General features: G+C 45.2%; 1 protein-coding gene across 3 annotated transcripts in view; it reads right to left on the minus strand.

Annotated features, from left to right (window-relative positions):
- The window catches only part of ZC3H18 (zinc finger CCCH-type containing 18), a 1,042,429-nt gene that overhangs the window by 669,271 nt on the left and 351,347 nt on the right, over positions 1–21,811 (minus strand). For all 3 annotated transcript variants that reach the window (XM_069636029.1, XM_069636019.1, XM_069636037.1), the window contains exon 6: positions 19,419–19,570. In XM_069636029.1, the coding sequence (XP_069492130.1) occupies positions 19,419–19,570 (152 nt within the window). The remainder of the gene's footprint in view (positions 1–19,418; positions 19,571–21,811) is intronic.

Genomic DNA, 21,811 nt, shown 5'->3' on the forward strand with positions numbered 1-21,811 from the left:
CTGATTTTAGCAGCACCCCAATATACAGGGGGTCCGGTGGGCACCGGTCTGAATAGTTTCTCTATTTTGGGGTTGACCGCCCTTGTGAGACTAGGCGCTAGCAGGGATGGCTGGATGCGTCTGGACAGACTGCAGGAGCGGAATAAACTGGGTGGTGGACCTTTTGTCTGCCAGAATGTCTTCCACGAAGACCTGGTCAACCTGTGCCTCCCGAGTGTCGATATTAAAATGTTGTGCCGCATTTAGTAGCAGTTCATTGTACTGTAGTTGGTTGTCCACAGGCGAATCTGCTACCGGCTGGTCCTGGTGGTCTGGCGACTTGATCACGTAAATGCTGTCATCGTCATCATACAATTAGTTTTAGGCTGGACTATAAAGGTCCCCTGGAGACCCTGGGTGGTCGTCATAATACAAGTCCTGAGAGGGGTCTTGGTAGGTCGAGGCCGGAGTGCATAGAGCAGAGGTGCTAGGCTGTGGCTCAAGATGAGACCTTTCGGCAGGGGGGTCTGCTGTGTTATGGCCCCTGGCTGTGAGGCATCTTCAAGTATTGAAAGTTGTTCTGGGTGTCTGTCCATAAAGTCTACAAAACTAGGTAAGATTTTATTGTGTTCAGGTGTGTACTCGCATGAAGGTGAAAAGCCTGATATGATGGGGGTGGCCTGGAAGGGAGATTGGTCTCTTTGGCGCATAGCACCCGAGAGAGTTTAAGGGGTAAGAGGGGGGCAGCGGGATGCATCCTGCGTGGTTTTCGGGGCCAAAGGTGTCAACATTTTGGATTTTTTTTCATTTTCAGCGACCTTGCTTCAAGCAGGGAAGCACTGACAAGTTTCTTAATTAGTGCCTGCTTTATTGGGGTTTTCTTGGGGAACGCTGAAATGCCTTTCACCGCCTGTTCTTCAGCGCACAAAAGGAGGGCCTTTTTATGTGCGCTGTTCGAACCCACTTTTGGTTTCGGAGGTCTGTCATGAGGTGAAAGCGTACGCGATGGTCCAGAGGACAGTGAAGAACCCGAGGCTCTCCTTGGACACCGCATGTGCTTCGGCACTCTACAGTACCGTTGAGCCGGCCGTGGGATATCTTCTTAGTGTCTTTGTGCTTGTGTGCACCGTGGCCACCTGTCATCATAGAGCCGCCGTCCTGCTTCTTGGAGTCGGGGGGGCACGCAAATGGGGTTCTGACGAACCCTGCTCGCCTTCGGCGTCACTCATGACCCTGATACTGCCCTTGCTGCAGTCTTCCGTCACATCAATGGAGGCCTCCGCCTGCATGGCGTGAGCAACAACGCGTTTGGTCCGCCGATCCTTTAAGGTATTCTGGTGAAAAGGTTTACAGGATTTACAAACTTTTTCAGAGTGATCCCTCGGGGACAGTAGTTGCACACTCTGTGCCTGTCCTTCCACATGAATTTTCGGTGGAGGGTAGGGAAAAATTTAAAAAGGGAGTTTTGTCCATTATTGTTTACAAGGGCAGATTGGCGAAAAAAAAGGGAAGTGGGTGACAGAACATGCATTCTCTAAAGAGGTCAGTATGAATAACCTCCCACCTCGCTCTCTACTGTAAAGGGCTGAAGAGGCCTGTGTAGGCCGCATCTAGTCAGTCGACGAGGTTGTTAGTCTAAAGCAGTCGAGCAGTGTTCGACATACAGCAAAGCGAACAATAAAAAGGAAAGAAATAAAGTCTGCAATTAAACTTTCAACTAATTAAAAGGCATCAGCCTGGAACAGAACTCTGCATTTGTGAACGGCTTCAAATGCGGAAAAAAAACAATCTGAAGGACCTCAATGCGTGAAGCAACATGGCTACAGTACACATCACAGTAGGGATAGTATTACTAACATGCCCTGTCGATGCCCTTTTGAGTATCGAAAACCAATCTTGTATTATTCAGCAAATTGCACTAGATGTCGGACTATGCAGAGCATGTGATCTAAGCAGATCCACAAGCTCCAGAAATAGGTTTACTAGGCATTCTTTTGAGCTGGTAAGGGCCAAGATATGGTCAATGAAGGCAGGTACTTCCTTTTGCGCCAGAGGTGGGCCCCCCCAAATCCTCTATGCCGACCATCAGCTTTGGCTTGGTTATTTGTTCTCTGCCCTCTAGGTCTCATACACAAGCTGGCTCACTGCTCCCAAATGCCCGAATAAAAATGAGGGGAAATAAATTAAGTATGTGTCTGTGCTGAAAAGCTACATGTGATGGGAAGCAAAACAGGGCACCTTCTCCAGGTGATATTAGGTGACAACAGTTCCCAACATAGCAAACGTGCATGCCTCAGTATCTCACCAGGATCTGGATTAGTTACCTGCATGTGACACATAGCTGCAGTAGATGTATTAGCCCAATGTGCTACAGACTCATTCCCTTCCTGTGAAACCAGCAGCCCAATCAAGTTGCCTCTGGCCCATTTGATCCATCTTTCAACACAATTTAGACGAAAATTAGTTTCCACCAAGACGCTAATCATCAGAGGTGTGTGCCATATATAAGTGTAGCAGAGTCTTTTGCTTCCACAAGTGGGGTATATGGATATGGGCAGAGAAGGATTCTATCACATGCCACTTTAGGTGTTCTGCGGTTTCCAACGTAGAATTGCTTCAACTTAAACAGTCTGCGCTCATATCTTGGGAGGATAGCTCCGGGGCAACGCACTCGCCTTGGAAGCAGGAGGGCACGGAGCAACACAGTTTCGATCCCCAGGTCCGTGCTTAGAAACCTCTGGGTATTAAGCGTGTTATAACCAATTATAACAAAAAAATAATTATAGGTGAGCATTCAGACCTACACTTGCTGCAGCACCACTTTTCCTATTGACACATTGGGCTGAGGTCATGGCCTAGTTGTATTCTGCTCGAGTTCCTCAACTTGGAAGCTTCAAGCACACCAAAGTCAGACAGCTAGCTCCCCCACTGTTACGGGTGCATATCAGTTTAAACAGGGACGTCACTTGGGGGTCGCCCATGCTACCCCTAAAGACGGTGGGGACTGGGGGGGGGGGTGTTGCCAGCCCGCACTCCCGAGGACTCCTGTAGGGGTCCTGTTGCTGTGGCCATGCCCCACCCACCTTCCCGTGCTGCATAAAACGTGAGGACTTCCCGTCAGGGCCGAAGCCCGTCAAGGATTAAGGGTGGCAGCTGTTGGCACCCCGCAGGGTGTTCGCGGCCTGGAGGGTGGACGTTGTCTGGACATTGTCTTCTGGAGACAGACAGGAGGTGAGAGCGTGACAGAGTACGCCTGGGAGGATGAGGTTGTGGGAAGAGCCTTGAAGGCCCAGGCCTGGTGAATAGCTGGAGGTCCTGTCCAAATCCGCTCTCCTTTTCAATCTACCTACTCACCCAGAGACCAAAGCAACCCACTGGATAAAAACGGTGCTAATAAGAAGGAGGCGGCCATAGTGCTTGTAATGACCATGGCAGGGTCCCAGTCCTTGCTCCAGCGGTCGCTGTGGTCACTACCTTTCCTTTTGGGGGCTCAGCCAAGGAATCAACCACTGAGAACCGCAGAAACTGCCTCAACTTTCTGGAGGGGCCCCACCCCCGACTTAAAGAGGGCACCCAAGTTTGGGGCCTCCACTCCATAGTGTGTGGAGGGGAGAGTGGGGGGTCTCCAATTGGCTGCAATAAAAAAACATCCCATCTGACCTGATCGAGGAGAGATAAGGGGTTGGGAGGGAGAGTGAGGCTCTATCAGTAGTTCCCATGGGCACTGCCAATGTTGCTGTGGGGCCTTATCCTTTGTGTCCTCGCCCGAACACTCCCTACCCCAGTGCTCCCAATGCTCCAATAGTGAAGCAGTATCAGGCCGATCTGCCACAAAAATCCAGCGTTCCCTGTGAACCACCTAGGATTTCCCTGCCGGGGTCTAAACCCCTTTGTTCAGCAGCCCACGCTCCTAGCACTCCGAGTACTTTGTGTCCCAGTGAAAGGCCAGCCACAGCACGTAAATTCAATCCGGGGGGGGGAGGGGGCAAGAGGGTCCACTATGTTGCATCATGGGGTCCCCAAACTGCTCGTAGATAAGCAGGAACCGAAGGATGCCCTCTTGAATAAATGCCTCCACTGGCCCCACTCTTCAGGGGAAATGTGGCCAGGGATGCTATGGTGGGGTGCCTTAGACTGACCAGTGAAACCTGTAGACTGGCAAATTGGTTTTTAGGGACAGACGAAAGGCCAGGGATGTCTTGAGAAGATCCGGGTGACCTTCCACTCAAAAGTGGGATCGCAGTCAGGCCTTCCCCTGCCCCGGGAACTGTGTCCTTCCATGAAAATTACTCCATTAAATCAATTTTAACTGGTGTGAATCTCATCCCTCTGGGCCCCTGGCGATCTGGGAGTTGAAGTGGCATCAAACCAGTGGAAATATGAAAAGAGAACTGCCCAATGTAGCCTAACAAGGGACTTGTTTTCTCCTCAGCTTTACCCATTTGAACATTTGTTCTCAGGGCCTTTCGATTAATCTATTCCTGAAGCCCATAGATGCTTTAATGTTTTTTTTTTCTTCCCCTTTTACTCGTCCCTTGCACTTTTACTGTGGATGCCCATTGTATTATACTGTATGTCGGTATGTGTAAGTCAACAAATTGCTTTTATGGGTTCTACAGCAGACTTAAGTAACGTCTACTCCTACCCCTTTTACTGCAAGCTCCTTGGCTATGGCCAGCTCATGTGGCTCTTGGTTTGTGAAGTGGCTGGCGTCCTTATTCAGGCCTCAAAAAAATAAAAAATAAATAAAACCGGGGTGCCACAAGTGTAACACTTTGAGCAGTGACCCTAAATAAGAAAGAATCAGAACAAATAATGTGTCTTTCTGGAATTCTATACAATAATTGCTAGACTCAAAGGTTTATTTCAGGAGCACTTCGGGGGGAGAAGGGGGGGGGTGGTCGGAGTCACTGATTTAGTCTGATCGTTAACACCTCAACTCAGCCTTTCATCCTTCTGAGGTCGATACACGAGTACCAACACAGGTCGGGTGATATTGTATGTATATATATTTTTTATTAGCATTTTAGTTTACAACTTTAAACTTTTTATGCTACACTTAGACACAGTCAAAATAAATTATCATAATTATTCAAAACAAGCAAGTAAATAACTCCAAAATGAAACATAAAAAAGGTATTAAAATGGTGATAGGGCAACAACATTTTTTTTTAAAACACAGGGATAAGGGGATATGAACCTACTACCACATACAAATACAATGTCGAGACCAGTGAGGTAACCACAGTCCAGGTTTCATTATAATTTTGTTAATTCACCTCTGGTACAATAGGACTCTTTTGCAATTTCAAAAAACCTGTTTGAGATGTCTTTAAAAAAAAAAGGCCAATAAACCCAATGTTAGTGATTCTTCTCCCTTGCATCAAGAGAAGGTAAGTTTCTCTTGGAGACCTTGTAGAGCAGTTTAAAAAAAAAAAAAAAAAAATCACCCAAGTGTTTTGTCGTTAAATCCTTCAAAGCCAAGCACTCAGTCATCAAGTGCATCCGAGTTTCAAATGTTTCTGCGCATAGTCTACATTTATAATTCGCACTCACTATCCATCCGCCATCTCTGTTACTTCCTTGGTGGGGAAGAGGTTGAGGCAAAGTCTCAGGAACTCTCGTCTTAGAGTAGGTGAAGGAAATTTCTTAATGTAACTCAATGTATCCCCTTTTCCCAAAGAGACTGCCCAGATCACCTCCTATTTTAGATGAGGTAATCCTGTCATTTGTAATTATCCAGTCGAGATCAAGTAGTTTTCTTTTTACGAGCACTGGATTTTTCAGCAGAGTACCTTCTGAGAGGGCCAACCTTTGGAGTATCTCTGAGCATATGTTCTTCCACTCAGTCAGGGATCTTTCCTGATTTTTCTTTAGGGCGTGGTGCAGTAAATCAAAGCCTCCCTCTACTGGAGGGCCAAGGCATTTGCGACGAAGAGATAGCGTTTTCCATTCCGCAGCAGCATACAAAGATGTCAAGCCCAGCTCTCTCCGAATTATTTGGCTGGCAATTAGTTGGGCAAATCTAGAGTTCTTCTCCAGAAGATTCCCTCCACATATCGCCAAGCTGAACCTGCCAGCCTTAATTGAGTTTCTTCACCATATGAAAGTATTGGCATTACTTTGAGTTTATAAAACTCGATGACCGGGGATAGAGATTTTACCATACCTCTGTTTGATAATTCTAGCCCGAGTAGCTAGATTCCTGGCTTCAGATCTTAATATTTCCAGGCCGAAAGAATCAGTGGTGCTGTTCAAGGACAGGCAGAGATGTCATTTCTGCCACTTCAAGGACTTTCTCCCCTTAATGAGCCAGTCTTTTTTGGAATGTTGTGGACACCTAGCGTTGATTAGCGTGAAGATTTTTGATTAATTGTAACGCATTGCCGTCAACGTAGATTGCCAGAGCATCCAACTCTCTTTGCAGACCAATCTCTGCTTGGTCTAATAATAAGAGGCTGTCTGCATAGAGGAGTCTTCCCACTACTATTCCAGAGATTCGTGGTGGAAAACATCTCACATTTACAAACTCTTCTACAATGTCGGACGTATAGAGGTCGATAATTGCAGGGGCCAGGCGACACCCCTGCTTTAGGCCTTTCGAAGTCTGTATTTCCTTAGAAAGGGTTCCCCCTCTTGTCAAGTCTTACTCTGATCGTAGTCGACGTGTGGAGTAGTTCCAGTGCTTCTCTTAAATGTAACCGACAACCATATTTTTGCTATTTAGACTAAAGAATGTTCCTGTCTGTAGAATCAAAGGCATGTGCCAGATCTATCGAGGCAATGTAAATTTTATTGTTGATCTTGGAACTTTTTATCCTGCACTTAAAAAGATTAACCAGGAATAGGTTTAAAGATGTTCCTGTGACTTTTTTTAAAACCTGCTTGCCAGGGGTCCTGGTGGTTCGTAGCCTTACTCCACATGTTTAGTTGCTTTAGTACAATTGCGGAGAACAATTTTCCAACCACATCGAGGAGGGCGATAGGTCTATAGTTGGAAGGGTCAGACCTATTGCCCCTCTTATAAACGGTTACCACGATGGATTTGGTCCAGGATTGTGGGATTGTCTTTGATTTTCTCAAACAAGTTTACCATAAAGTCAGCCAAGTTGTCTGGGTCTTTTTTTAGTAGTACGTTAGTAAGGCCATCAGGCCCTGCGGCGCTGGAGCTATTTGCTTTGTCCATCAAGATCCTGATTTCTTCTTTGTCGACGACGAACCTCCATGTTCTAGGACTACTCCTAGCTGGTTTTGGAATTGGATCCCCCTCATCATTGAATAGTCTACCAAAATGGCTCTCCCAATATCCTGCCGATACTGGGTTACCAAGTAGGACGTTCTGGGGGGCAGTTAGGGCATTAAACAGGTTGCACATACTGGTGGTGTTCTTTGAGGCTAATAACTTTAGCATATTTTCGCCATTCATCTGTAATAAACGCCTTCTATGATATTTTAGCCAGTTTCTAAGAGATTGGTTTGCCCGTCTGATCCCCTCTGCAGATGCTGAGGTAGGAGATTTTTTTATGCCTACGTCGCAATTCATTCAGTGCTTTCTTCATAACTGCCACTTCTTGGTTGAATGCATCTTTGGCCGTATGGACTCGCGTATTACTAATGCCTTTTTTGCTTCAAATTTTTTAAAACCAATGGGTATTCCAAGATCGACTGCGGTTTTCCTGCATTGTCTGTGGTGAGTCCATTAGTGACTAGTGCCTTCAGGCGGGCCAACTCTGGTTAAATCTTAGGCGATTCTGACCGGGCATGATTTACAGAATCAAATCAGGTGAAGTGTAGTTCAGATGGAGGTTTCCGGTGACCCTGTGAGTACCTTTTAGCTGGAGTAGGCCGTGATCACTTTGGGAAGTTATTACCTCCAGAGAACCCAACTTTCCCCAGAGATTTTCTGAGGCGAATAAGTACTCCAAGGTTTTTCCTTGATCGCCTCTCTTCCGAGTTTTTTTTGGAGGAATGTCCCCCTTTATATAACCATTATGTAAATATTTCTTTTGTTTAGTTCTTTCCTCCAGTGCAACCCTCTTGTGAATTTGAGATGCATTTGTTGGTAAATCGTGTATTAATGCATTGCCATTATCAAAGCATTCTACATTCAGGTCACCACATAAAAAGGATGTCTAGGTTATTGTTGGCCACCATTTCCTCATCTATATAGGTCACCAACATCTCTACCAAGTTACCAGCCAAAGGAAAAGCTGGGTTCCAGTATAGGTTCCAAATCAGGAGGGATCTCGGATAACTTTCGGTGCTGGTTGTGTTTTCCAATACAGTTAATTGGACGAAGGGGGTTGGATTCCTCGTAGATCGTACCTGCCAGCCAATAGATCTATTGACTATGATAATCAAATCAGCTGTCGGGCGTCCCACTTCCCTTTTTATGGCTGGGTTAAGGTGGACTTTGTATCCCTCCAGGATTGGTGTTTCCCTAAGCCCGGTTTCCTGGAGGCACAAGATGTCGTATTCTTCAAAAATGATGTCCCCTTCCCCAAAGCAGTGCATGACGCCCCTGGTGTTCCAGGATCCAAAGGTCATCAATTTATAATGTTTGCTGGTAGTGAGTTGTGGACTAGTAGTCTCTTGTAGTTCCTGCTGGCATTATGATCTTGAAGCCAGTGTGCCTGCTAGCCAGTCCTCACCTTTCGACTCTTGCCTTTTTTTCCTGCAGGTGCTGAGTTCCGAGCCCCCAGGTCCATCGAATGCGGGCCGCCTAGAGTGCTAGATTTTCTGTCCACTGTAAGCCCAGCCTGGGCCATCATTTGTGAAGTATATTTTTATCCGACGGTCTCCTGTTTGTCCGTATGTCCTTGTGTGCCCTCTCCTTACCCCAGCCTGACTGGTTCTTGTACTCCTTACTACTGGGGTAATCATATACATCCCATTCAGTCAGGCTAAACCCCATCGGAAGTAATCTTGCTCCTTCTTTGTCCAGGAGATGTTTCACTCTTAGATCTACAGAGTGAATTGCAACTCGATCTAGCCTGTAATCGTCAGCAAACTATTGGCTGGAAATTCTTAGAGTGGTTTTCATTTCCGGCACACACTGTACGAGTCTCGTGACGTTCGTCCTATTCAGGATCAAATAGTCATTGATTTTCAGGACCCTCTGCAGGTTATATCTATAGACAGTAGTACTGGCTGGAGTTGCAATTTTAGTTGTAATTGTAAGGTTCTCATTATCCTTTAGGATATTTCTAACTCTACCTTGAAACCAACTCCATTCTAGGCAAAAGACAGTCTGGCTTTCGCAAAAGGCACAGAACTGAAACCGCATTACTAGACCTAAAAAATCAAATCACTCATATCTTGGACAAGGGCAAACCTTCAAACTTTCTTAGAAGGTAGACCTATGAAAGTCTTCTCAAATATAGCTAATGCAACGCCCACCATCATTCATTGTGGTGTTCCTCAGGGATCTTGTACTGCCCTCACGCTATACAATCTTTTCACTAAGCCTCTTTTTGATAAACTGGATGCACTTGGGATCACATACACCAACTATGCTGACGATACCCAAGTGCTCCTCCCACTAACAGGAATTTATCACCAAGACGCTATAATACGAAGGCAAATTTACTCCACCATCCAAGCTTGGATGGCCACAAATGGCCTTGGTCTTAATGGGGACAAGACTGAAATTCTCATTCTTGGTCAAAGGTCCACCTTAGCTAACCTTGACGCCCTCTATGCCAATTTCCATATCGACAACTGCATCACCCCTGTCTCATCTTCTGGAAAAACCATAGGGGTACACATCGATGCCACGCTGTCCATGAACAAACAAGTCAGTGCTATTGTCTCTGCTTCCGGTTTTATCGCATTAATGCGATAAAACCTTTCCTAACAAAGGACAATCGTCTCTCCATTGCCAGAGCTACTATAGGGGCGAAGCTGGATTACTGCAATGCGCTCCTAGCCGGCACCTCCAAAAAAAAAAAAAAAAAAACACAAACAGGCTCCAGACTACCCAAAATAACGCTCTCACAGAGCAGCACTAAGTATACCTAAAAGAGCCCACATAACACAAGCAAGAAAGACGGCTCATTGGCTCCCAGTGAAAGACCGCATCACATTCAAAATTCTCACGACCACACACAAATGCATCAACTACACAGCACCATCCTACCTCTCACTATCCAGATCACTCATCTAGGCCCACCAGAACACGCTACTCCAACCAACTCATGGTGCCGCTCATCAACAGGGTCAAGGCTGGAGGGTTACGATTCCCTTACATTGCCACAAAGCTATGGAGTGCGCTCACACCTATACCCAGAGCTGAAACTTCTCACCACGGCTTCCGGAAAAACCTCAAATGCTCTTCAACTAAATGCTCATAACTCTGCAGCCTCCACACCTCCTGCTTCCCTTCTGGTCTATACTATTTGTACATATTATGATTGTTTCTGTTCTTTATGTAACAGAGCCATGTCCACCCACTGTAACAAGAGCCACAATGCCTGTGGGATGTTGTGTGCTCAACAAATGTGAATAAATAAATAAAACTCCAGGCACGTCAGTCTCCTCTTTTCTCATCCTGAGTACCTTCCTTTTCTGATAAAATCCCATGTGTTCGTCTCAAAGATGATGGTCCTGATCCAGTGAGGAACCTTCTGTGTGTTCAACGTTCCTTGTCGGTGGAGGATTAATGTTTGGCGTACATCTTGCCCTTGCTACTGCGCTCAAACTAGTGCGGCCAATTTCGGAGGGTCTGGTGTTTTGTAAGTAAGTGATTTCCACGTCCTGTGCCGCACTCCCTCCTACAATCAAGGGACCATTGTCATCTTCCTGGTGCTGTTCATCTCCACCTTGGTCCTCACTTTCAGACTCTTCCGATGAGTCAGTGTTCACCTCTTTCACCATGTCGGAGTGTGTTGAAAGGTTTAGAAGGATGGCCATCTCAACCTCAGTCAATTCAGAGTTTTCGGTGGCCTTACCCCGTTTCAGAACCAGCTTGGGAGGAGCCGTTTCAAATTCACTATCTCGGCAGCATGTGGTACCGCTATCTTTGTTGGTCTCTCAAACACCACCGATTTGTCTGGCCTTACAATATTACAAATGATGGTGTTAACCTTTTTTTGTTGTGGATTCCCTGCTTTAGTTGGAGCGACTCTTTTAATCTGCTGCTGTTTCCTCAGTGTGTTTTTGGGTGGTCCTGATGTTTTCAATTTTTCCTTTCGCGCAATTCTTTTTGTTTGTGGCGAATCTGTGTCCGCCGCGGCTCCCAAGTCACCGCTTCCCAATTTGGAAAAGATATTACGTTTTCGGCGTTTGCTGGGAGCATGAGTGTCTTGTCGGGATCTGCGTCTTCCATGACTGAGGAGTCCTTTCTAACTGTTATATCCACACATGAGGTACTGGTACCTGGAAGGTGAGAAACTGCTTCCTTCTCAGTAGGCTGGTCACCGCCCTTCCAGGACTTCATCCGCAATTGTAATAACATCCTCACCACTACCATCTTTTAGATGTTTGTTTTCCCCACTTTTCGGGGGCGGGGGGGCTTCTAATGATGTTCAGATTGAAGACCCTCATTATAGGAGTCTGGCACCAATAGTTGGTTTTTGGCCTGGGAGTTGACAGTTTTGTCCAGGATGATTGGCAGATTATGTTTTTTAGAATCAGAGTTGTCTGTTCAGAGTTTTTGTCCAAGTTACCTTGGATAGCAGTGATAAATCCTTTAACCAAAATGTGTTTAGAGTGAAGCATAGCTATCACTGTCTGGTCTTTCAATTGGTCAGACAAAAAATGTGATGAGTTTCATAAAGGGGGCCATAGTAATGGTGAAAGCTGCTATCATATTAGTGTCTATTGTATTCCTTGCAGCTTTTTCCTCCTTTCTTTGTTCCACTTGGGAGGCCACTAGGTCCATCAACAAATCTTCATCTGCTGGGGGGGGGGGGGGGGGGACGGACGGACTCCACGTCAATCAATGGTAACCTTTGGCGTTTGTTGGATGAGGGATAGCTACTAGATGTTCCATTGGTGATTTCCTTCCCTGTAAGTCTTGCTTCCCGGTAACTCAGGCTGTTTCCTGCATTTAAGTCCGCCCCCAGAATCTGAGGGCTGTCTCAATGTTATGGGCTAACTGGTTTTGTGTAGGTTCTTGCCGAGAGCACCCCCCTATACTCTCCCTTCTTATGACCTGTTACCAGCATAGTTGCTTGGGGGTCCCATTGAACCTTTTTTGCTGTGGTAGCTTTTGGCTTTGACTCGCAGAGCCAGTAGTGTGTCATACCGGCCCTCCCTTGCAGATATGTATCGTTTACTTGAGGTGTAGGAGCCTTGCAGTTTCCTGAGACTATTTTGCCTCCCCCTCCCATATGTACACTGTCGTTCTTCCTGGTGTAAAAAAAACGTTTGGTTCCATGCAATGAAACAGGGCCGATCCCCCTAGGTTTCCACAGACTTGATACCATCGATTGCAAGGGGCCGTTAGTTGAGGTTTCTTTAGGTTTCCAGCCAAATGTGTATATGGCCAGAGGGTCCACGACTTCACTTGCAGGTGTTACTGGTGAGTGGAGCCCTCCTGCCTCCAAAGGTTGCACCAGCCTGGCAGCCGGAGACCTTTCTGCACCACCTACATCCGGAGAGGGAGATGCTGCTTGATCTTTGGAAGAACCACTGTCCGAAGAACAATCTGTGTTCCTTGTTTGCTTTACGTGCTTTAAAGTTGGGTTTGCTGAGTCTTTTGCAAGGTCATCCCCCTCCCGACTTCCTCACATTCAAATAATTCATCATGCAGCGTGTTTTTGTAGGACAATGTTTTGGAAGAAATTGACACTGAGGGACTCAGCGGCTCCGAGGGGGACAGTGCCCCACTTATGTCCGCACTTCTGTCCATACTGGTAGGTCCCGTTGCAAGTAGCAATTCGGTCAAACATGGCCCAATCTTATCACCTGTACCAACCAGATCGATAGAAACTGGTGTATGTATATTTGCGTTACATAAAGCGCTCAAGCGTAAGTGCTATATAATAACACATCATTATCATTTAGCCTTGGACGTCTGCTTGCATTCACAGTAATTTAGTAATATGGGCCTATAGACACATACCACCGATGCATATGGTGATCCAATCTTGTATGAAATGTATATCACATTATAGTGATATCGTAACCATATTTTTCATAGTGTACTTAGGAACAATTCTATGTGATGCTACATCCTGTTTTGCTAATGGGTGAAAGGTCGTGCTCCATCGCTTCCCATGATGTCACTTCAGGTTGGGGATCAAATGATCCCTTCCTGATGTCATCAGAAGTCAAGGGTCGTGTGATGTCACTTCCGCTACCCTGTGCTTTTTGGTGAAAAAACGTACAAGTTTAAACTGCAATTTCGCAAACCATTTATTTGAGGATTTATTAACATAACCAAAACAAAATACAGGTGGCAAAGAATATTACAGTATGCATTTATGAACTTAAGTGTCATTTGCACCTAGTACGGAGCAAAAATCCTTTTCTGACAAAAACAAAAGTGTACAATGCGCTCCTTTAATTACTCTATGGGTATTTGCTGAGGTTGGCATTGGGCAGTTGCAATCAAAATTATATTGGAGAAAAGTTCATTGGTACGCTGTCACAACCCACTTCCTGAAACCCCCCCGGCAGGCCCATGGGCCAGGAGGGGTTTCGGCTCGGGCCCCCCCATCAATCTTAGGCATCCTTTGCATAGGCCCTCTTGGGGCCAGTCCTGGCTCCTTTGGCACCCGGCTCATACTTAATGGAGACTTGTGTTTGGGAACTACTTTATTTCAATGCCAGTCAACATGGAGACATCCACATAGCTTGGCTCCTTGGAACCAAGCTATGCGGTATATTGTTTTGGGTGTGGTAGCCTAGGGAATATTTTACCTGGACTACTTTCTTGATGCTATTTAAACCATACCCAACTTGGAGAACACGCTTCGCGTTACTTTGCAATCCTACAATGTGACACTCATCGTGTTCAGCAGCATCTGCAAACTTCGGAACAACAGCACCTGAAAAACAAAAGGGACAGCAGCTTACCTGTGATTCCACCGCTAGCTGCCCTCTGCTCCTGCAAACAGCATCCAAGGAACAGCGAGCCTCCCGGACCGTCGGATCTGCAAAAGGAGAGAAACAAGACATTAGACATTTACAATTGTGCCGGCAGCTTACCTGTCAAGTCGCCCATCGACCAGTACCGCCTTGGAACTTCTTGCTCCAGGTGAGCACCGCAACCTACGGGAACAAAAGACAACAGGTTAGCAAAGGCAAGGCATAGCGCTGCGCATTGCGCCTACTTACCGCATGAAGGCGCTCTTGAAACACCCTCACCTGCCGGTGAGTCCAAATTCAGCCAATGTTCCACAGCAAACTTCCGCGCACCTAAGGAGAGAGAAAAGACATTATTGAATCCAAGAAAGGCTTACAGTATAACAGTAGTAAGACCTACCTGAAAGACTCTAAAGGGCAGCATCAGTGAAGTAACTAGATCGCACTCGCCCACAAAAGACAACGCACCCCTGCCAAGAAGGCAGGACAGAGAGCACGCCAAAATCCATAACAAGGTGAGGAAAGGTCCGGGGATGGGCTGCGGGCATACGGGGTGTTGGGAGGATTTTACCCCAGTTGCCCAGTCTTGAACATTGCCCACCTGTTTTCCAGGCAGAACTTCCCCCGCTGATTATACCAGGGAGCGGCTGAGAAGGGCACCAGAGTCCCCGCAGGTGGGTGGCATCCCCATGGATACCAGGTGAGCGTAACATACGGCGAATGTCCTGGGCATACCAACGGGACAAGAAAAGCTGCAAGGCAGTTTGCTCTTTTTAAGGCAGAAGGGTATAACAAGTGAACAATATGGATTTAAATTAATTACTGAATCCCGAGAGCTGGTGTGTGAGCAGGAGAAAACGCAGAAAATCGATTCTGCATTCGCTGTGCAAGTAGAACATTTTGCATCCATTGAGAATTGATAGCTTTGACAGTGAGTTAAAAAAAAAAAAAGATTAGAACGAAATGCATGTTTGAGAACTATTAAAGCTAGCAGCCAAGTAGACCTTTAAAATAGGTGACACCACGAGCCAGACCTGGTTTTAATACTGCATACCAGGACTGGCTTTTATTTTTTTTTTACATTAAAAGTATTGGCATATAAGTCCGGGCAATGGGGAAAAGTACTGTCTCGAGGTTGACACTTATGCACACAGCTAGTACATAGGGACATGAGAAGGGACGTGTGGCAAAGAAGTTGTAGTCCAAATGCTTTTATGTTATTGACATTCGACAGATACTTGCGTATGCCACAGTGTTATGGTTCACGATATAGGATCTTCAGTAACCAATGGATGACATTCCATAGCAAAACTGTGTGGCAATTAAAACTGATCCTGGAAGAAATCACCCTGCTGCCAAAGTGTTCTTGCACAGAATAAAAACTTGTTCTCTTCACTCAGTGTTGTGGCTAACAGAATTTGTAGGTACTCTCGACATACCACAAGGCACAACACAGTTGCAGGTGGAACATTAAACAACTTTAACAGAGTCAGAGATTGGCTTTGCAGAGCACCCTGGATCTGAACAAAGATTGAAATACAAATGTCATGTTCCTTTATTGTGCTTAATGATTACTGCCCCGATGGCTTTTCAACAATAGTGGTGTATTTTTACAATCCCATTAAAACAAATATTTAAATTACACTGATGCCTACTGCTTCAATTATTTTAGAAATTATTTTCAAAAAGGTTTGATATGAAAGAATGCAGTGTCGATATGCAATCCTATGCAGAGCATCTTCAGCATTTGCATGGTGACTTCACTGCAACAATGCATTTGGAGTACATTATTCTCCAGCGGCCGGAGATGTGACCAGCAAGGGCATCTGCGCCAGTTTGTGCTGTCAGGTCAGAATATGTGAACACGGCTGTGGTGAACATGGATGCGTCACAGAGATAGGTGCATACAAACTTAAGTGATGAGCCTTATAAAACATCCATAATATTGCTATGCGGTGCAGAGTGGGTATATGGATAATTTATGGAGAAAATGAACAGAGGTGAAAATTCCTACAGGTACCCATGCGATTGTCTTGCTTTTGGAATTCCTCGTCAGTTTAGTAATGGAAAAGGTCCATCCATCAAAGGGGAGTCGATAGAGCTGCATTAAGCCTTGGGTTCCACATTTATGCCTCATACCAACACTAATGAACATACTCCTTGCAAACGTATCTAGATGATCAGCTGCTAACTGGAAGATGTCTTGCACAACCTGGTAAACCGCCAACAACCCAGCTCGGAAGAAGTTTAATCGGGCTCAGGAACTCTGAATTCAGAAAGTTCCATTTCAGGAGATTGGCCGTCAACATACGCTCTGCCAAAGTTGGAGGAAGTAGTTTTGGTAGATCTTTTCACCAACAGCCTCCCATAAATAGCTCTTTGTCCAAAAGCAGTGGAAGATGACCGAGAGGCAGACTAGAATGAAGAGTAGCTGAAGCCATAAACGATGGGAAATCCAGGGGTAAGGACAGGCAAGCAATCCAAGTAGCTAGAGGGGTGACATCAATCCTATTCACAAGACACGAAAATTGAGGTGTCGGACATACCTTCATGGCTTGTGCCCAGACATCCTTTTGTACCGGCACCAGACCTCTGCACTTCTAATGAAAGCTCAGGATCTGCATGCAGGGGGCTCCAGCGAGGGGTCGCTAAGAATTCCAAGAGGCAAGGTGCAAGCAGAGGAAGGCACTTATGCAGTGGTATCCTCACCGCCGGTAGTTATCTGGAGAGAAGGGTGTCCCTTGGGAGAAGGGGGTTGGCAGCCCAACGGCAGTAGAGACTGGGCCGCCAGAGTAAAGGTGGGCAGGCAGCTAAATTGCTGGGGCTTTGGCACCATGAGGACTGTGCCAGAATCAAACCCAATGGGGAAAAATATAAAGAAAGCCAGGGGTGGAGAGGGAGCATTTGGAGGTCAATGGTGCAGGCCATCACTCCCTTGTGATTTTGCTTACGTGACCCCCCTCAATGCCATGGACTAGATAAGCAGTTCAAGGAAAGAATCCTCTCCTCCGACTGGCGAAAAGAAGCAGTAGATTCTGGACAGCAATAAGGGCTTCTGGCTCTAGTCAAGCACTGGTCACTATATACCAGTATGAAGGCATTGGGCGGCAGCTCTAGGACAGAAGGGAGTGACATACACATAGATGCCACTATACAGTTGGGTGGGCGTGGGGGAGCAGGGATTCCTGCCCAACGCTGCAAAGATTTGTGGATCCCAGACAAGTCTGTTCTGACTGGCCACAGTTCTCTTGTCACACGGGATGTTGAGGAAAGACACCACTATCTATACTTTTAGTGTGCCGTCTGCCATTTATTTGTAATGTGCTCCACAGAACCCCGCCACTGACTACACAGCTCAACGAACCAAGAAGACCTCTGTGTCCTCAATGGATACTAAATGATGGTCTGATGTATCGGGGCGATAGCAATACTGGCAGGCTTCAGCCTTTTTTGTTTCTTGGACAGATCCACAGTCTTCCAGCCCTGGATACTGCCCTAGAATGGGGAAATGTAGGCCTAGGCCCAGAATTAACCCAGTATGGGAAAACTCTGGTGTGTGCCCTCTGAAGGGGATCCTTGGTTTTGTGCCTGGACTTAATCCTTATCAGGGGAATTCATGCACATGTTTAGCACCAAAACTTGGATCCTTCAAGTTCCCTCCAGATATGAAAGAGCCATTTGGACTCCTACCAGCGTGGGGAACCCATGGGAAGGAGTTCCCAGGTCAGGGCACTCAAAGATAGTATCACTCGCCTGCCTCTGCCTGTTAACGAAGTGCTGTAAGTGCAAAGGGTGGATCAAGAGCACATTGCAGCAGGGGCAGCAATCCCACCGATGCTCTGTCCCAAAACCTTTGAAACAAAGCGAGTGCCGGTCCGCAGCCAGATGGGCCTTTTGCAACTAGCACTATCCCATAAACGAGACATATGTACTGTTGCATTGCCGGGGTGAGGCAGGGTGGCATCTAGAGAGATTCACCTCTAGGCGCAACTGTGCAAGCCAATAACACCGAGGGACTTTTTTTTGATGAAAGAATGGATCCAATTTAATAGCCACCAGCATGAACTCCCAAAGTATAGACGAAAGTTGGGGGACACAGGAGTATATGGTTAGAGCGGTGGTATTTTGGAGGGCAGGGGCCTGATCTTTGATCTTTTCCCGGTAAAATCAGATCTGTTGCTTAGTGGTTTGGTGGGCAGTGATAGGCTGCTACTTGTGAACCTGGCTACTAAATTTGGATAGGGTGAAACACTGCAGTTTGAATGAGGGCACTGTACAATTAGTGGGGCTTGGACATTTCTCAACTTTTCGAAATGATGACAAAGTTCCACATCTTCAATCTTCATCACACAGTGAATGAATTTACCTAAATGTATTAGAACCCTTGTTTCCATGCTGATCAATCCTTACAAACTCTCCATTGGGACCCAACTGAACACCAGAGAATTTAAATCACTGTCTGGTTCACGGGTTCAATAGGTTTGTAGGCTCCTATGAATTAAAAACGCATTAGACAATGTACTCCATGCAAGATCCAAGGCATCAGATTGGAAAGAAAATCACAACAGAAATGTACAAATACAGGAAACGCCCTCAGAGACCCAAAGCAGCCAGTTCAAGTTCCTGAACAAACTCAGTGCAATCCTCTTTCAGCAAGCCTGGGCCCCAAGGGTGCATCAAGGCTATATCCGGCACCTTTCTAAAAACGTAAGACAATTATCTTTAAATGTACCACTAGACTGGAAAAATAAGCTTCTGAACTGGGGGATTAAAGGAACATAACCCAACAGAAAATACCCCCAATGCAATCAAAGTAAAATCAAAAAAGGAAACATAACAGAATGGTAATTAGAATGAATAGAACAAGTAAAAAAGGAGCCAAAATAAATAGAACTAAAAAACTAAATTATCTTGCATTAATAAGCAAATTAAAAAGACATACCCCATATTAAAAAAAAAAGGGAGAACAGTTTTAATTATTTCAATTTTTGGTTAAGTAAAGCAAAATCCTAACCGACAAGAGATTAAACCCTCCACAAATATTTCCATTGGATACTTGTATTTTCTTTTTACTGTGCATCCATACTCAGTGATTGTCTGCAACCTCCCCCAAACACTGTTCCCCATCAGATATTACATTGTCTTTCTGCATCATGACCACTTCCAGAACTTAGATAAAAAAACTATACATTATGGTCTCACTCTGCAACTTCAAAACAATTGCTCACGTCAACATTTCTTGTAAGAAGTCCAACTTACAAAGCCAGTTGTAAAAACGATGCTAGCCTAGTAAACCAATACAAAGTTCATCCCCTAACTAGCTCTAACAAAATGCCAGCCAAAAGTGTTTAAGGTGTGAACACAAACACAGAAAAGTTTTTTTTTTGTTTAAACGCAGCATTCTTTACCCTTGGTCTCTAGCATTGATGCGGTAATTCCATTCCCTGAAAACATCATTCTCTTTGTCAAACTCACGATCATCTTCTCCTATGGTTACTGTAAGCCTCTTCTCCTCGAAATCCGGCTCTTGTTCTTTTCGAAGTAAGGCCTTTTTTAAAACCTGTTGATATAACCCACAACAAGAAATATCAACTAAGCTCTGAAGCAACAAGCATGACCATTTCATATCTGTATTTAATAATTCCCAATCTTTCCCACAACACCGGCGTTTACCACACTACTAACGCCATTGTGGGATTGGTGGGGAGGGGAAGGCAGAGTGTGGAAAGGAAGGTGAAGGGGCCGGTAACAGGACACAGTGGTGCTGGGTGCCTCCTTCAAACAAAGATGGAGGATGGGGCAGGTGATGAAGGATGGACTACCTTCTTGCGTAAAGAATGCTCCAATGCAGGATCTTCATAAGAACAAAAGGTGCAGCAAGCGAACGCACAGTAAAAAATGATACAAAAAAAAAATAGACATGGAACCCTACTCTATCTCAGGCTAGATCTTTAGCGTCGCACAATTTGCAAAATGTCCCCGTCTCTAGCATCCCCAACATTATGACCATTTGCCTTACTTCCATCTGCCCCTCATTTCTCCAAAGCCTCATCGATTCTTATCTGCTAAGCACTTTGGGTGAGAATTAAAGAAGTGGCATATCATTCAACACTTTGAAGGTAAAATTGTATTCTTTCTCTAAAAGTTAAATATACTATAATTTCAACTTGGCCATTATAGTACTCATTTTGTATGAGACTTGTACGAATATATTTACAATAGTTCAGTGAATGAGACTACATTTCTTTGTACCTACAGGTTTATTTTGGAGATATCACCCTGTTTCCTCTCATCAGAGCACTTTTACAACATGGAATCCTACAATCCAATTGGAGCACAAGGGCAGTCAGGAAGGTAGAGGTGCATTATCAGAAACTAAAAAAATACAACTTCATGGGAATTTAAATAGAGAATAGGCAAGAGAGATTATATGTGGTAGAAAGGCAAGAATAACGGAGGTCGGAAGGGATACAAAATAGAAGTGTGTAGATTATAGTTAGGATCTACATGGGAGGCATTACTGTTTAATACATGTTAAGTGTAACATCTTCCCCAGGTGAGGTAGTTTTGTCAGGGTTCTAGGAAATTGGTTGAGGAAGTTTCATAGGTTCTGCAATCCCAGAGATTTCTATATGTGTCTAACAATTGACCTTAGGTTGGCAGATGAAGTGGAACTATCCCAGTGATGTATCCTACTACAGTGAGGAGTCCGAATGGGGTTTGTCACAAAGCAGAATGGGGCCAAAAAGAAAATGAGAGCAAAACAATCTCAGGTAAAAATGGCTTGTTACAAAAATAATACTCTGCAAGGTCAAACTCAATTCAAAGCACAGGACAGCAGTTCTAAAAGTGCAAAGGTCCCCATAAAACGTTCACAATGGTTTTTAGGTGACCAAACCTTCATTGACTGTCTCTAATGTACTCGGTGTCCATTTCCTCCTGCTTGGTTGACGGCGGAATAAGACTACCTCTGGTACTAGTCGTTGCTTGCGTAGATATTGCTGTGTCTCCGCCACAAGGTTGTAGATAGCAGTGGAGCTTTTCTTCAACTTGGAGACTAAGGCAATCTGGTCTGCCTTCTCCACATTACAACGAAGGCTTGATCACCTGCCACTTAGGGCCCAAATATCTTCCATCTACAAAAGCTCTATTTTTGCTCTGTCATACTCCTTCCTAAATGCCAAATTCTCCTTCCTTCTCCTACGATGGGTTTGACCGCTTCAGATATAAATCTCACCCCTGCAACTGCATTGGGACAAGCAGACACTCTTGTTCCATCCTGATCTTTCCAACTGCCACCTCACTAGCTTTCATGCTTCCCACTTTACTTCAACCTCAGGTATTCTGCTCCCCCTTCTTCCTGCTGTTCTAAACCATTGACTACATTGTACTCCAATAAAACATTATAATTTTACAATATTAACAAGACATTCACAGAGAAGAGATGTGCTAAAGAGTGAGGTGTCCTGTCTAAACAAAACAATTGCCTATATGGTGAGATTTACATGAATGTTTCAAATGTTATTGCTCACAATCAATTATTTGCATTCTCATTACTGTGCATGCTGTTTAAAAAGGTTTGATAATGGTTTGTCTAGAGTGTTCATTATACAGTCTGCTTCTGTTGCATCATTTTGAAGGTATCCCAAATATTAGCCAAGACGGCATCGTTTTTTCGAATTATCTTTCCAAGGCACTCCAAATAAGACCCTGTAAAACCAAATTGGGCATTGCGCTCAAAATCAGCACTAGTGGGTTTAAAGTTAACAATCTAGCCACTTTCCGCCCGATTGCACTTAGA

This window comes from Ambystoma mexicanum, chromosome 1q, assembly GCF_040938575.1.
Source record: "Ambystoma mexicanum isolate Mex_15411 chromosome 1q, UKY_AmexF1_1, whole genome shotgun sequence".
NCBI classification, from domain to species: Eukaryota; Metazoa; Chordata; class Amphibia; order Caudata; family Ambystomatidae; genus Ambystoma; species Ambystoma mexicanum.